Consider the following 16,334-nt stretch of genomic DNA (forward strand, 5'->3'; position numbering starts at 1 on the left):
TCTGTTTAGTGCATCCCCTGGCCAGCATAACCTCAGCCAGCTCAGCCAGCTCCAACAACCCAGGAGCCTGCAGGCAGCTCCCACTTGGTACCAATGTGATGCCACCTCTGCAGCCTTGGCTTTATCCAACAGTGCAACGGCAAGTTCTCATGGATGTCCCTTTTCTCTGACAGCTGAAGCAGTGAATAGCAATGTTTCCTTTTAAGAAAATCCTCTAACAGCTCAAAAGAGGAAAATGCTGGGTAACCTCTCCACAGACAGAATCCGCACCTCATGCTGCATGAATCAAGATTCTCAGCATCTGAAGGGGCATAGCTCCATCTGTTTTCTTTTTCTTTCTTGTGATAGATAATAAAGATATTTTAACCAATACCTTAGAGAGTCTGAGTGTCTTTCTTACTGGGATCACAAGTCTGGTGCCTTGCACCAGGGTAGTACACCCTTAGGATTCAGCCCAATGCATCTGATCTCTACTTTTAAAATTTAAGAGTTCTACAGTTCTGTGGGTATAAAGATCTTTACTGAAGTAAGAAGGAATTCTGCTCCCACATGTCTATACAGAAAAACTTGATTACAAAGTAATTTTGTAAAAAAATTTCCTAGTCAAATAAAATATATTCCAAAACTGCATTTTTTAGATGTCAGCATTATAACTTTTATTTATTTAACACATGGAGGTGGCAGCACTGATACCAGACTGTATTTTGTCCCAGGAGCAGATCGTCAACTTCTATTACATGGAAACTACAGAAGCATCATAGCGAACCAAACCAAAACAAAACTAAACACAAAAATGTCGCTATAATTTAATGAGGAATCTTTGCTAAGTCTTTTTAAAAAGCTATACTAATCAAAAATGTTATTTTGGGGATTGAGAAGGAGGCAAATCAATTGCTTTGCTTCAAAATTAACTTAATTCAACTGGGGCTAAAGTAATTCTCAAAGCTCTTATATACTCTTTTTAGATGAGATAGTCAATAGATGTCAGGTTTACTATCATAAATCATAAAATTTATCGACATGAATAAAGCTTAAAACAAGCACAGATTCAAAATAACAATTTTTTTAATTTAGGAAGTAAACATTTGTCAGTCTAAGTATTCAATATCTTATAGACTGAAGAGAGAGAAATTTTAATCCTAGATTAAAGAAAAAAAACTAGAAGTGATAACTCAAAGGGAATTTATAGCTTTTTCAAGCTAAAATATTTGCAGTGTCTGGAGATGAAAACAATGCATATTTGAGAGAGGTTTTAAAGTTTTAAAAATCTTTAGCTAACTTTAATTTTTCATTTATTAACGTCAGAAGAGAAATTTTAACATAATTTTTTGTGCCAATCTATCAAAGACAAAATTTCATAGATGAAAGAATTTGTTTTAATACTTTAAAAGCTATAAATCCTGAAATCAGGACACACCATTTTGGTAATGGTCTCATTATTTCACTATAGAGATGAAATAACTCCCTTCTCCTCTCATTGCCACCAGTTTATCCACCCAAACCCAGCTGATCTATTTTGACATAATATATGGATTACTATTTTCAACTGCAGGTCTTTTCTAATCCTTTTAAGAATCATTGCTCTCCAGGACACAGTTCCCACTTTTCTGCAGCAATGTCCTTCCCCCTCCTCCTGCATGTGCCATTGTGCTTTTGTTCACATTATAACATCTTCTTCAGATGAGTTCAGATCTCTTAAGCAGTTTATATAGTGCTACATGAGAGTTTTATTTCCACCCCTCTCACACCACCTCTTACCAAATATGCAATGACAGAAGTGTGACAATTTCACACCTGATGAAAATGGTGAATATTTTCAGGTCAGCCACTTGAAAATATTCCCACCATGGGAAGCCTTCCTGCAGACTAACCTGGCTCCCAGTGCACAGTCTGCTTTGCAGATGCTGTGTGTTATCTTGATATCTTGTAATGTGTTAGCATGGGTGAGTTAAGCTTCCTTGTTATTATGCTGTTTCCTGCTTTTTTAATCTGACATTCATTAAAACCTCTATTTTCAGAAGTACTAATTTCATTTAACTTCCCACTTACTTCAAATGCAGTTGCAGCTGACTAAAAAAAAATTCAAGCTTTTACTGTAGTCTCAAAAATGGGTGGGTGTTTAACTTCAAGCAGATCTGGTAACAGTCAATTCAGTGTAATTGTTGTAAACAAACAAAGAAATGTGAAATGAACTTACCGGTAGGAAAAAACAGTTATTTTGTATACACCACCGTGTCTGATTACTTGAATTAGGAAAACTTGCATTCGATGAATTAAGAACTGGGGGAAAAGCTATCACAGCATTATCCAGGAAAAACTAGAAAAAAAAATCAACATATAATCCATTAGCATGACAGCTGTTTAAGGTCAAAATAGAGACTAGAAATGGAGAAGCAGAGAAAGCCTTGCATGTAACCATTTAACTTTGGTATCCTACTAGATTTTTATATTTAATTTGAACTAGGAAAAGGAAGATGACATACCATGATTACTTGTTCCAGCATTCTAAAACAAAAACAACTTTGCTAACCTTCATCTGACACTTTCCACTTGAATAAAAGACAAAAGGCTCTTTGTTATATTGCTTTCATATATCAAAAGCTCACACACCCAAGAGACAATGAAGAAATAAACTCCATATGAATAATTCCTGGATTTACCTCAACTGAATGTCCTATTTAAACACAGGAAGAATTAAAGAAAGAATAAGAAGTCTTTACTGAAGTTGGTTTACACAGATCCAATAACATAATAACACTAACATTAATATCAGCACTAATGTAATTGAAACTGAAAAGTGGATCCAGTTATCTCTTGGGTCATCAAACTCAGCCAGTAATCACACAGGAAACCATCATCATACAGATCCCTTTGATGCAGTGATCCAGTGCTTTCTTAATAAATTAGATTTTGGTGACTACATTTATTCCAGTAGTTTGAATCTCAACATTTCAGCTGTTTCTACATTTAACCACTATTCATGACCAGTTCTCTTGTTTTTCTTCTTGTCATAATCTCATCCTTTAGCTTTCACTTAGGTTCTTCCTCTCCCTAGTATTTAAAGTCCTAATATGTAGTGTCATCTCAGGCTTCATTGTGCTCATCCATCTATGTTTTTTTCTCGTTCCTTCCCTGAAAACAAACTCTTCGTTCCCATAATTAGTCTAATTAGTCACCCTCTGTACATATTTCTTTCAATTCAACCTTCTGAGTGACCAAAACTGCCAAGACACTTCCCGGATTTTATCAGTGAATCATGCAATAGCACTAATACTAATTCTGCAGAAAATGTATTATCATACATCCTAGAGTCACAGAATTTTTAGGGTTGGAAGGGACCTCTTGAGACCATCCAGTCCAACCACCTGCCATGGCACAGTTACCTAGATCAGATTACACAGGAACATGTCCAGGTGGGTTTTGAAGTCTCTAGACAGGAAGAATCCACAGCCTCTCGGGGCAGCATTTTTCACCTTCAATGTAAAGAAATTCTCCCTCATGTTGAGGTGGAACTTATGTTTTAGTTTATGGCCATTGCTCCTCATTCTGTTGCTGGACACCACTGAAAAGAGCCTGGCACTATCCTCTTGACACCTGCCTTTGAGGTATTTATATGTATTGAATAAATTGAATATAAAAACTGAATTTATATATCTAGAATTATGCTCACAGCTACAAAACCTTAATAGCTCACTGTACCTCATGCAGCTGGGGCTCAGACAGGTCTTGATGTTACAGGAGCTTAACACATTCTGCACATGGACATCACCCCAGCTATTAACATCACGCTCAGCAAATGTGAGGTAGCTTTCCTTCATTGGGACTCACCAAGAAAAATGCAGTTTATACTTACTATGAGTTAAAAGCAGTCACGTGGATGGTTATTGTGATCAGCTGAGTTGACATTAAACCCACAATAATTAATTAAAATCCTGAACTCATTGCCTATCCATCTGATGAGTTTCCAACATGTTTCTGAATTTCTTGTCACTAATTTGCCAGACCAACTATAATCTTCATCTTTTTACTAGTAAATTTCATCCTAGTTCTTTTACTCAAATCCACACCTGACTTCTTCCTTTCTAAAATCCCAAGCCTTACCTCACAGACACTGTCACCTTAATTTATTAATGAATTTCATAGTCTCTCTTACACACTAAATATGAAAATCCACACATGGTTGACCAGAACAGAGCTCCAGAGGTCACCTCCCTCTCACATGCTGTTCTCTGCAGGTAGTCACTGTGTAACTCACCTCTAAATTCTTCCTCCATTTCTGTCTTTAACTACTGTTACAGAGAAAACCTGAACTGCTTCACTTGGAGCAACTAAATGTGGGTCAAAATGGTTTGTTCATTTACTAAGGTTAGATCTGGTCAGTCATAGTTCTGTACAGCCAGGTCTTGGAAACTTCCAAGGACAGAGACCCACAATCCCCCTTGGCAGCAGTCAGCACTGTACCTGCACAGTGACTTCTTTTGTCTTTCTAAAGACTATGCAACCTGCCATGTCACCACCTGTGTTGATGCCCTTTGATATGTTTTATAGCTCTGCTGAGAAGAGTCTGAAGCCATTCTCTCTCTAACTCCCCTCCAACAGAAGCCCAAGGTTGTGGATTTACAAAGGTTACCAATATGCCACCTACTACCAAAACCAAGCTGGCACTCATCTGTGTTTATGCAGTTGCACTTTTGGGTTCTCTTGCTTTGCTAACATAACTGTGTATGTGAAACTACATATAATTAACCTGCCATCAGTGAACTACAAAGTCAGAATCAGGATCAGTATCAGGAAAATATAATAGATAAGCCACAAAAACAGACCCTACAAAATGTTAATAAACTCCTACAGATTTTAAAATATCTTTCTATAATTGATCCCAAGGAGGTCTAATGATGTGCTCATGCAGAGAGTTACATGCACATTTGCCTCTTCCCAGAGGATGTGTGGGTGAAATGCACACACTCCCTCTTCTGGGAACGCAGGTTCCCCTGCTGGCACACACTGCTGAAAGGAGTTGCAGGAACTCTAGTTTTGTGTGCACCTGTGCAGCTCCCTTCAAGCTGTCAATGGTCATGCTGGACAGACAGCCCTGCGAGTTGGTGTGCAGGGACAAACCTGAGCAAGGGTCTCTGCTTGTCCCAGCCTGTGCTGGGGTCCATTTGCACGCAGGCAGCTCACAGTATCCAACAGGCAGGCTGCTCTTGCTGGCTGAGGCAGAGTTGTGATGCCAGAGAGGTGACTTATGACAGTGTCAAAATAGTGTTTTAACAGTCATCTTTTTCCACTTATAGCTGTCTTCTTTTACACATTTCTAAATTGCCCAGAGAGGTTGTGGAGTCTGCCTCACTGGAGATGTTCAAGAATCATCTGGACACAATCCTGTGCCGTGTGCTCTAGGCTGGCCCTGCTTGAGCAGGAAAGTTGGACCAGATGACCCCACTGTGGTCCTTTCCCATCTGATCCATTCTGTGATTCTGAGTTTCCTTTCACACTATTTCCTTCTTTACTTAGACTTTCTGAAGTTGCTTGGTTACTTTTTAAGCCAGCTTATGCTCACCTGCCTCTTTTAACAATTTTGGGCAAACGCCCTTCAGACAGTTTTGAGGATTTACTCCCCCTCCCTGCCTTCAGCTATTTAATAACTTTTAACAAGTGCATTTGCCAAAGGAGCCCACATCCCACTAACAGTGCATATACTTTTTCTGTTAACATGAATTATTTAGTTTCAGAATCCCACTTTATGCATGTCCCCAGAGCAAAGATTATATAATATGAACTCAAGCACAATTATATTATAGAAACACATATGGCATGCATATTTATATATGTTAATTTCTATTAAAGCATTTAATTTGGGTTTTGAACTTTGCACAAAGCATTTCTGACCTATAAATGTTACCTATATACACAGAACAGTATATGAAATATGGTATATCTATGTATATATTAATACATTAAAAAAGGAGAAAAAAAAGGATATGGAAGTGTTGTCACCTGCCATGAGCCAAACAACAATTATTTCTGAATGATGTGTTTGCACTTGTCTTTCTTGTCTCTCCTCAGTTATCTACATCTGCTATCATGCATTGAAGATACATATTGTTCTTCAACATAGTATTTTTTCTAACAGTAGGTTCAGTCCTACTAAGCACTCACACCTACTCAAATACTCAAATGAAAGCAGTATTTTTTTATGAATACCAATGTTTGCCAGGGAACGTCTGAGCATGCTATCATTGCATTCTTATTTTAACTTGATATATTCTAATAGGTTTTTCTTTTCTTGTGTTCACATGATCTGCAATCCTCAGTTGTGAGTTTTCTGCCTCACGTAATGAAAATAACCTTTCAATGGGAGCCATGTGGTGACAAACCCTCCCCCCAAAACATGGGATAAGCAAATTCGTGCATCTCTCTTGTTGGCTGAAAACAACAACATAACACACTTGTTTAGATCTCATAAAAAAGAAGCCATCTTTCTCACTGAGGTATGAAAGTACTTGGATGTAGAATGCATATCAAAGCTTCCTTTGAAAAATGGCAGTTGTTCTGGCAGTTGAGTCAGAACTTTTATTCCCAGATCCTCACAAGAATGCCCCCAGAATAGTGTAAAGAATCACAAATTCCCTTCATTCACCCTCTTCCTAAGCTCAAAAGGAGTGGTTTAATGACAGCTAAGTTCCTAGCAAGACTGTTATGCAATTTTTAAACAAATAAAAGTGATGCTGAGAAATTGGTAAGTTGTAAAAGGGTAATGAAAATCCAGAACGTACTGAAATGCATTTAGCAGAAATTTTAGAGCATTTTGCTTCTGGGTTTGTACAAGGTTTCTTAACATCACGGTTCTCATACATCTGTATTATTTGGTATCTTGTGTCATGCCTCTTGTTAACAGTCAAATGGACCAAATTAAATTTGCTGAATAATTTCTTTTTTATGGAAGTTTTTGTGCCAAGTGAAAATGCATAACTATCTTTGTGCCACCATGTATTCAATTCCTAGCCCCCTGTAGAGAGAATATGTAGTAGCAAGTCACTGCCTTGTTCAAAGCTCCCACCAACAGGAAAGATGAGGAGCCTGCTGGACCTTCACAGACTCAGCCAGACTGATTTTTGTATTTGACAGATATGGAGAGATCCTCACTTATAACGGCTGTGACAGCAGGACTCTATCTCTTCCCACACCCTTGAGAGAAATCACAACTGCTGTAAACATGATTTCAGAGCAGTGTCTCACCTGCTTGTGCATCTCTGCTAATCCAGTGCACCTAGATTGATACTGATTTTTCAAAGTTCCTTAAATCCTGGAATAGATTTTTGACTTGGCCCTGCGAGTACCACTTAAATGACTTTACTTCAGCTGTGCTTTCTCCTTTCAACCTTCTGGCCAGGCCAACCTCTAGACAGCGTTTATTCTCCTTGAAAGACATGTATTAGGCACCCTCCAAAACAGTCTTCAATGTGCCAGGCACAGTGGGATGGATCATTAGAGTGTATCTGCCAAACAGCTTAACAATTAAAAATAAAAGTTCAGCAACAGTCAGCTACACTAAAAGGAAGGTATATTAAAGCAACCAACTTTCCACTATGAGAATGAAAGCAGGTTTGATTAATTATTTGTCATTATTTGAACACAGGATACAATTCATGACTTAGAGGGGGCCAATACTTGCGTCATTTAAGGCAGCTTGGACTCACAGATGTACATTTACCAATGAAGCAAAAATACTCAAACCTCTCTCAGTCTTCACATTCCTAAACATGTGTTCTTTAAGAGGAAACAGTCCAGTTGCTAAAATTCACTGGATGAAAAGACAGAAAAGCAAGTAATATCTATAGAAGGGAAATCAGAGGGCTGGAACACCTGTCCAATGAAGACAGGCTGAGACAGCTGGGGCTGTTCAGTCTGGAGAAGTCTCCAGGGAAACCTTAGAGCACCTTCCAGTACCTGAAGGGCCTAACAAAGTTTGGGACAAACTTTGTAGCTGAGTCTGTTGCGATAGGACAAGAGGTAATGGTTTTAAACTAAAACAGGATAGATTTTCAGACAAGATATAAGGAAACATATGATGAGGGTGGTGAGGCACTAGAACAGGTTTCCCAGGGAGGTGGTGGATTTCCTGTTCCTGGAAACACTCAAAGTTAGGTTAGACAGGGCTCTGAGCAATCTGATTCAGTTGAAGATGTCTCTGCCCATGGGGGGAGGTGAACTACATGACTTTTTAAGATTCTTTTCAATTCAAACTATTCTGTGATTCCATGATCCTGAATCTTAAAGCTGGCAGTTAGAGTAATTAAGAGTTAGTGGCACAGTACAACCCTGAGATCTTGTTGCTTGTGTGAAGAACCATTCATGCATTTGATGCAGAAGTCACTGAAACCAAGAGCTGTTGCAGGACTCTTATCATGCCCTATTCCGTGAGATCAAATTAATCCCAGAGGATGGTGAGGCACAGTCATTTGATGTACTGCTTGCAGTCACTCATTCAGTCGTCAAGTGTTAACCCTTCACAGCCATGCATTCCTACTGTCTCCCTGGGCCACCTGGACTGCTCCACGCAGGATACTTTCTCCTAGCCAGTTTAAGGCAGGTCTGCTTGACAAAAACAGCTCAGCCACTGATAGATATCCTACTTTCTATATAGCACCAGATCTAATGTTTACCCTCTCCCTTCAGCTCAGAGCTATTTGATACTTATGTGACATTAGCTGATTTTTAACTTCCCTTTGCTGATCAGGACTACATATGTCACAGCAAATTTCAAATGAAATTGCACCCCCACTCTTCTCCAGTCTCCCTTGACCATGAAGACTGAGTTTTAACTTGACATTTTGGTCTTAATGATGATTTATTAGGTGTGGCATGGTTAGACACTTTTTATCTCCATTAAATCTTAATGGCTACATTTTGCCTTTTTCTACTGAAATGGTTCATGGAAGTAAAGGCAGTTAACGGACTATGCTATTAAGTACATGTTGCTTGGAGATATAATAATGATACTTCAGACTCTCTCCCACAATTTGCTAATGCAAATTTCACAATCACATTTAAAGTAATTTTTACTAGTCAAACTATTAAGGTTTAGTTTCAAGGTGGGAATTGTACTTAAAATTATCATCTCATGAATATTATGGACCATGATTATTTATAACACTGTAACATTGCTGATAAGGCTCTAAGACTTTAAAATACAGCCTATTGGGTTTTACCATAACATTCAGTCCACATAAAATTGGACATGAGCCAATAAAATTAAATCCTTTTTCTAAAAGTTATGTACTGAGCAACTTCTTTTTTTTGCTAGAATGTCTTTTACTACTTGAAGGCCAAATTTGAAGTGGGCTGTACACACTAGTAGAAGTTTAGTTGAAGCAAAAAACAGTTGCTGACCATATCTCCCCTTACATTTTTTAACTTAATAAATAACCATATGCATGAAGTCTAACTCAAATTACACTTTAAACCAAGAAGGTTCTTTCTTTTCTTCTGATATATTCACAGAGTTCTAAATAGAGAAATTCTAGCCTGCTCTTCATTTTACAAGTTACTAAATTTCTGAGGTTTATGCTGTTGTATAACTTTTGCATGGCTAAAGGTTATAATTCAAAAAGGCATAGAGTCTTCAGCTAACTGAGAATCAACAGCTTTTCAGAATAATAGTTTCCATTGCTAACTGTTTTCATTGATGAAAAGTCAGTTTATATTTTCACTTTCAGCCACTGCTTCTTTGAGTTTCTCCTCTCCCAGCCTTACACACTAAATTCAGTTGGGTGAATTTTAGATTTTGGAAATGGAATTGGTTTTGTGTTTCTCTCCTCTCCTTCAAAAACAGCAGGAAAAATAAAGAACAGAAATCCAACATTAACAAGACCTGAAAAATTTAACACTAAATATGGAGAGAACACTCAGCCAGAAATTTCAAGTGCTCATATTTAAAGGCCCACATTACATAATTTGGACGACTTTAGTACTTAGTGTAACAAATAATTGACTAAGGGTCCCCTGAAATGTGGGAAAACAAAATAAAATAGCGTAGTTATTATCAATATCTAAGTCCTTTATGAATCAAAAGTGACAGCAGTACCAGCAGCTCAGGGAAGCATTAGAGTTGCAATTTAAAAAGCACAGAAACGTGAATCTCACCCACTTGAAACGTGAATAATATCTATGCATTGATGCTATGATGAAAACATTGCCTAAATAAATGTTAGAGCTCCCACTCTGCAGATGCAGAACTGAACTGGAACACTTTCACAGGTTTACCACGAGAATCTGCCTTAGCCAACAGGACAAGACAAAGGAAGACTTTTGATCCCGTGTACTGCTCATCCCATTACACAACAGACCCTTCAGGCTATTAAGATTCTTGCTTTAGCCAAACTAATGACAGATTTACTCTGTAATTGCTATAGTTGCAAAAGACTAATAAAATTACATGGATTTCCCTGTTAGGAGAGAAAAGTACAGGTTGAAATCACTTAAGTAGACATAAGCCCTAACTAATGTATAGGTCAGTACTTCTGAAGTTTTGACATAACTTTGAATTTTTTTCTTGTTTTAAAAAAAGACAAGCATGTGAAATCAATAACGTACACATTGTGATCATTTTGGAGTCAGCAGAGGAGCATCACAAAAATGAATAAAGCTTAGATTGTTTCACACGAAGTTTTCCACAAATCCCGTGAGGAGACAATTCATTCTTTCAGCAATGCTGCTTTTCTAAGCCATGCATAGATGACTACGAGACTTGTGCAATTCAAACCTGGGATTTAATTGTTTTCTGTTCATTATAAATAATATTTTTCTTTAAAAAATTTAGCCAGAGTCTGACCTCTTGTTGAGCATCCTGTTTGCAGAGGTCTTGACTACAGAGTATGTTTTCTTTTGCTCTACTTTACATTTCTGTCTCTGGCAATTGTTATCACATATGTTCCTGGCATAGCCACAGGCCATAAATTTAACATCTAAACAAATACTGAATAACAACTAATCTTAAGTGTACAAAAAAACCAGGAAAAATACCCTTTTTTTCCTTACCATGTTGAATACAGCCATGGTTAATATTATAGCAGTGGTTGTCAATGTAAGAGTGATCCTTGGCCAAGGACGGTTTGCAATTATTCCAGATGATTTCAGGATCCACAACAATGAAGCTGATGCTTTCTTGCTACATTGCTAAGTGCAAAAAGTTTGGAAAAGAGAAAAAAAATATCTTTAGTATATTAAATTAGTATAAACAAGGGTAGAATTAAGATATCCCAAGACTGAGGGCAGCATTAATCTTACAACATTGTAGAGAGCTATTTAACTATTATAGTCTCATGAGAATTAGGAGATAATGATTAAACATGAAAATAAAGAAAAATTTATTTAAAATATCTGCCATCTGTACTAACATCACTTCCATTAAATAATTATAATTTGCAAGTACCTTGCTAAACATTCAATACATATTGCTAATAATAGCAAAATACAGAGTTGACATCAGTGTCATTACCTTTAACATCAGGAAAACACTTGGAAATTAACTGACCTGCCTTGACTGAATTGAAAGAGTCACGTTTAGTAGCCTCTGGAAACTTCAAAATGTAAATAATGACTCTGCAAAGTCTTTGACATAGAATAAAGGCTAGATGTATCCCTGGCAGTCCAAAAAAGAGGAGAGTTTCCAGACTTTTCTTTCATTTCTTTAGAGTCTTGTTTGATAATTAATTTTAAATGGAAAATAGCTCAGCAAAGCAAGTCAACCTTCCCTAAAACTGTCTAGAAGGCAAAATAAGCATTTCATAGAAAACTGGACATAAAATTTGACATAAAAAGTATTAAGTAAAATTAAGAAAAATTTTCTTATATTTTGGTAAAAATTAACAATAAAAAACTCTGACTCATTTAATCTGCTTCTGAGAAGACATTGCAGTCTCCATTCATACATGCATAGTGCCTAGAGGCACAAGAGGCTCACAGAGAATAAACAATGATTTGTGACACATTCAATAAACATTAATTTTCCCAAAACTTTAGCAATGAGAAGATAAGGTTGCCTAGAAGCATTTTGTGCCCTTTCCAAATGTCAAATTAAGCTTTATGAAACCACTGTAAAAAAGGCAAAGAAAATTTAAGGAACATGACAATCCCACAAAAATAATTCGGTTTTTCAACATGTTTTCTCTATTTACTTAATATTACACCACTACCCTACACACTACCCTTTTGCATGAAGGTCTTTATCATACTGCACATAAGAATCTTGCTCCTAATTATACATTATTTGGAGAAATTCACTGTATATGCAGAGCTTTTGTTTACATATTGTTTCCTTTCATGACAGGGAGTTTCACATACTGAATTGGACAAATTCTGAATTCAGTTCCAGAAGGGTCACTGGAACCTTAAAGATGGACAAAGAAAAGGGAAAAAACAAGCAACTTTTATATATACACACTTTACTCTTCTCCTTTATTAAAAACCCACCCAAAAACATAAACTCAAAGGACATGCATTTTTGAACAAAAAATTCCTGCTCAAAAGCCTTTTTAAACTCCCCAACCTTGTTCTTCAGCCCTAAGCAAATTTCAAGATAATTTGAATCCACACATAGATTTTACAAAAGTTTTGTCATCCCTCCCACTTCAATATAGTAAAAAGCACAAAGCATTGATTGCTGCTGTTGCTACAGAAGAGAAGTGTTCCGATGGATGCAGGGAATGGATCTGTGTGAAAATGAATCATTCAGTAATCTGTCTAGTCTGCCTAAACCCCAATGAGTCAGGGAGCATGGATTTATGGCAAATTAAAACAGTCATGGAATCGTGCCCTAATTACTCTTTACTATAGCTCACCTGGAGCTTTACTACAACTTCACCTACTGAGTTCTGTGATTTTCTTAGAAATTTAAAAGCAGCTGGAGAAGTTTGAGTTGCATTAGACACAAAAAACTAGACAAGTACACTGAGAAAGTACTAGGAATATAAAATAGCTAAGAAGTTATATATATAAACATATAGTTACATATATATGAAGTTATGTAAAGAAGTTATATATTACATTATATATATGTAATACATATAAAGCTGTACACTGTGTTCTTTCTGAATTACATTACAGGAAGCTATACTGTTCAAGGAAAGTCTTTAGGATTAGAAATTCCAAGAGAATAAGCTAATGATGGAAATAAATTATCCATTCTAAACGAGATATATTTTATTATGAATTTCACAGGGTTTATGTTATCTGATGAAAGGCTAATCAAAGCAAACATGAAGACCTGGTGATGATCAAAAGGGCAATGAGAGTTGATGAGTAACATCATCAACAGAAGCCACTAAATTTGCTGCTTCTAAGATCACTGAAAGAGCTTGCTGTAGTTATGATTTCTGGTGCAAAATCTACCAAGAAACCTCAATGAAAAAATCTTCCTCTCCAGAATGCCTTTGCAGACAAAGCCTGATCCCTGCCTAAAAGGGTAGCAGGCTGGCACAGGACAGTTAATTTTGCAAGTGGACAGAAAGAAACTTGGAATTGTGTAAAACACTGTGGTGTATCTTAAGGGCATATTTGAGTATGTGGAAAATATATGAAATATTACATGGCATTTTGGGGATAGGACACAGGAGACCCACAAGTGAAAGTGTGCCTGTGGATGATGATAGTCAGGAAGTGTATATTCCATTAGTCCTGATCCTCCAGAAAGAAGGAACTATACCATCAGTGTTGATGATGTTTACGTGGGTGCTGCTTGTTGTTATGTGGGTGCTGTCAGAGAGCTGTTCTGTCCATGGTTCTGTGTGATTGGTCCTCTGTGTATGGAATATGCACATTTTCCTATTGGGAATACATGCCCAACCTCACTACAGGTTGCACCTGGAATTTCAGTGGGAGTGGGACAGGAGAATTCCCTCCCTGGGTTTTAAATTCCATCAGATCTTGCATCAGTGGGTCAGGAGGGAGCATTTCCCAGCTCCTGAACTCCACTGGACTCAACAAGCTCTAGCAGTCCTTACTTTCAATTTCAAGACTTTAAAAACCACAGCTCAGTAAAAAATGCAAAACAATGTTGCAAAAAAGGTTCTTTCATATTCTAGTAATGTTACATGATGTAAATAAAGTTTTCTCTACTCATATGAGCAATTTGTGCTATCCTAATTCTGAGAATAAAATTAGCTTTCAAATGGAAAAATCTCTGCTTAGTCCTAGTATCTAAATACAAGAATGTCAGCATCAAATGATGGTGACTTTTCAGACTTTTCTACTTTAACATCAATGCTTCCAAATGTTAAATTTGAACTTTCTTGATTTGAAAGTAATCATTGAAAAAAATTACAGTACAGAATTGCTGAGACTGTTTAGCAATGTCCATGCTGAGAACAGCATGTATTGCTGAGAACTCCCTTTGCTTTCAAAGTACCTGAAAAACTGGTACAGACTTATGTAACTTCTGTACTAAAATTCCTTGCAATAATTCCAATTTTTCTTTGCTTACATGATTTTTGAACAATATCATCTGACCTTGCTAATATATGTTAGCAAAGAGGACCTTATTGAACTGATTTTCTACATTTCTTTAGAAAATGTTTTCCTGCTACCATTAAGGGGAAAAAAAAAGAGCAACTTTATCTCTTAGAAAAGGTCTGGAGAACAACATAAATTTCAGGAAACAACATATCATTCAGCCAATGTGATCAATCAATAAAGAGATTCTATTATTTCCATGGCTCTTGGTAAAATTGCAAGACGCTGCTGGCTGTAACCAGAAGAACCATGTGAGTGATGTTAAGAGTGCAATTTTTAAAATTAAATTCTAAATAGTTATTTCCACTTGTCACACAGAAGCACAACAGTGATGCATTTCTTACCAGGCCGTTTAATGCCCCATTCTGAGTTCTGGAGTGGAAAGAGCCCTGTTTATTTGGTAACTCTGCCCTGCCCACCTTATTCATTAAGCCAGTGAGGGTCCTGAAAGGAAAACTTGTGACAAAACCCTAAAAATCTTTAAGCCATTGAGTAGATATTCCTTGGAAAACATGAAAGAATACACTGTTGAATAATAATTCTCTGTGTGAATAACAGATTTGCTGAACTTCATTTCACTTTTGAGCAGTCCAGATCCAGTCCATACGTACTATAACTGCGGCAGTTCAGTACAGCTAAAAATTTGGGGAATCTCTGGAAGAAGAACTGGAGGGGTTGCAGTAATCATTAAACCCACTCTTAAAAGAAGACTTATGCAGGTTTATTTCACTGATTCCATTATACATTTTTGTTGTAAATATTATCTCTTCTTTGCAACTTTCTGAATAAAATGGAGAATGAGATTAAAGAAAGAATCAGTTTTTGAAAGCATGCAAGTCGGATAAGACATCAGATCTCAGTAGCATTAGCGAATATCACAGTGTTTATTCTAAGTAGAGCTTGCAGAATATGGTTCAGTGTTTATCATTTACTGACTAGAAATAATAGGTATTTGTAGTATGAGAGGTGACTAATGTATTACTTTTTCATCTGAACATGTTAAATCTGATATGACAGCACAGCATGATAATGACTAATAACTTATTTTGAATATTCAGGACATTAAAATGTATCCAGTGTTGTCTTTCCACACACAAAAAACTACTTCAGAATTTAATAAGATGAATGCTGTCTTTCTGAGTGAGATCAAGGAACTGGTGCGAGAACTAATTGTGACAGCTATGTTGTAGATGAAAGACAGTGTTTCAAGAGCTGTCACACTTCTCCTTCACATGCCAGTTGAGGTTGGAACATCTTCACTGAAAACTTCTTATTTACACAAAGCCAGTGAATCACATTTTCTATAGTTCTATTGTTGTTCTTTTCATTTTGCATTCAAATACAATTCGATATTTCACCAATACTGATGCTTCAAAGTATGCAATCAAGAGAAACAAAATTCAGATTTTTTACATGCTAATTTTCACTCGGAGTTGAAGAACACACCAAAGTTGAAACCCAAGGAGCTTGCTGACAGCAATTACACTGACCTAAGCTTGGAGAAGGGGGGTTTTGCTTTACAGACACAAGTTTTTACTTTACATACTAATTAATGCTCCTAATGTTGACACACAGGACCAAAGTACTTCTAAAATGAGTACTGTAACACCGAGCTTTTGAATTCCACAGTGGGACCTGTAAATCTAAGCCAGGAATTTTGAATCATACAAAATACATCCAGGTGAAAAGTGTACTCAATTTCTACTTCATGCAACTGGCTGGACAAAATCTAGAATCCCGAATGAAGAAATAACAGCAAAAACGAAAGTCAGCATCACATTTTTAATTTCACCATACTTTGCAGTGTTAATTATCCTTTACAA

General features: G+C 36.8%; 1 protein-coding gene across 2 annotated transcripts in view; it reads right to left on the bottom strand.

The window, feature by feature from the left end:
• Positions 1-16,334, bottom strand: part of ADCY2 (adenylate cyclase 2) — a 201,358-nt gene that overhangs the window by 22,208 nt on the left and 162,816 nt on the right. For both annotated transcript variants that reach the window (XM_088171170.1, XM_014872312.2), the window contains exons 16-17: positions 11,041-11,178; positions 2,198-2,317 (exon numbers count right to left, since the gene is read on the bottom strand). In XM_088171170.1, coding sequence (XP_088027296.1) covers positions 2,198-2,317; positions 11,041-11,178 — 258 coding nt within the window. The remainder of the gene's footprint in view (positions 1-2,197; positions 2,318-11,040; positions 11,179-16,334) is intronic.

This window comes from Sturnus vulgaris, chromosome 1 (genome assembly GCF_052056855.1).
Source record: "Sturnus vulgaris isolate bStuVul1 chromosome 1, bStuVul1.hap1, whole genome shotgun sequence".
Taxonomy (NCBI): Eukaryota; Metazoa; Chordata; class Aves; order Passeriformes; family Sturnidae; genus Sturnus; species Sturnus vulgaris.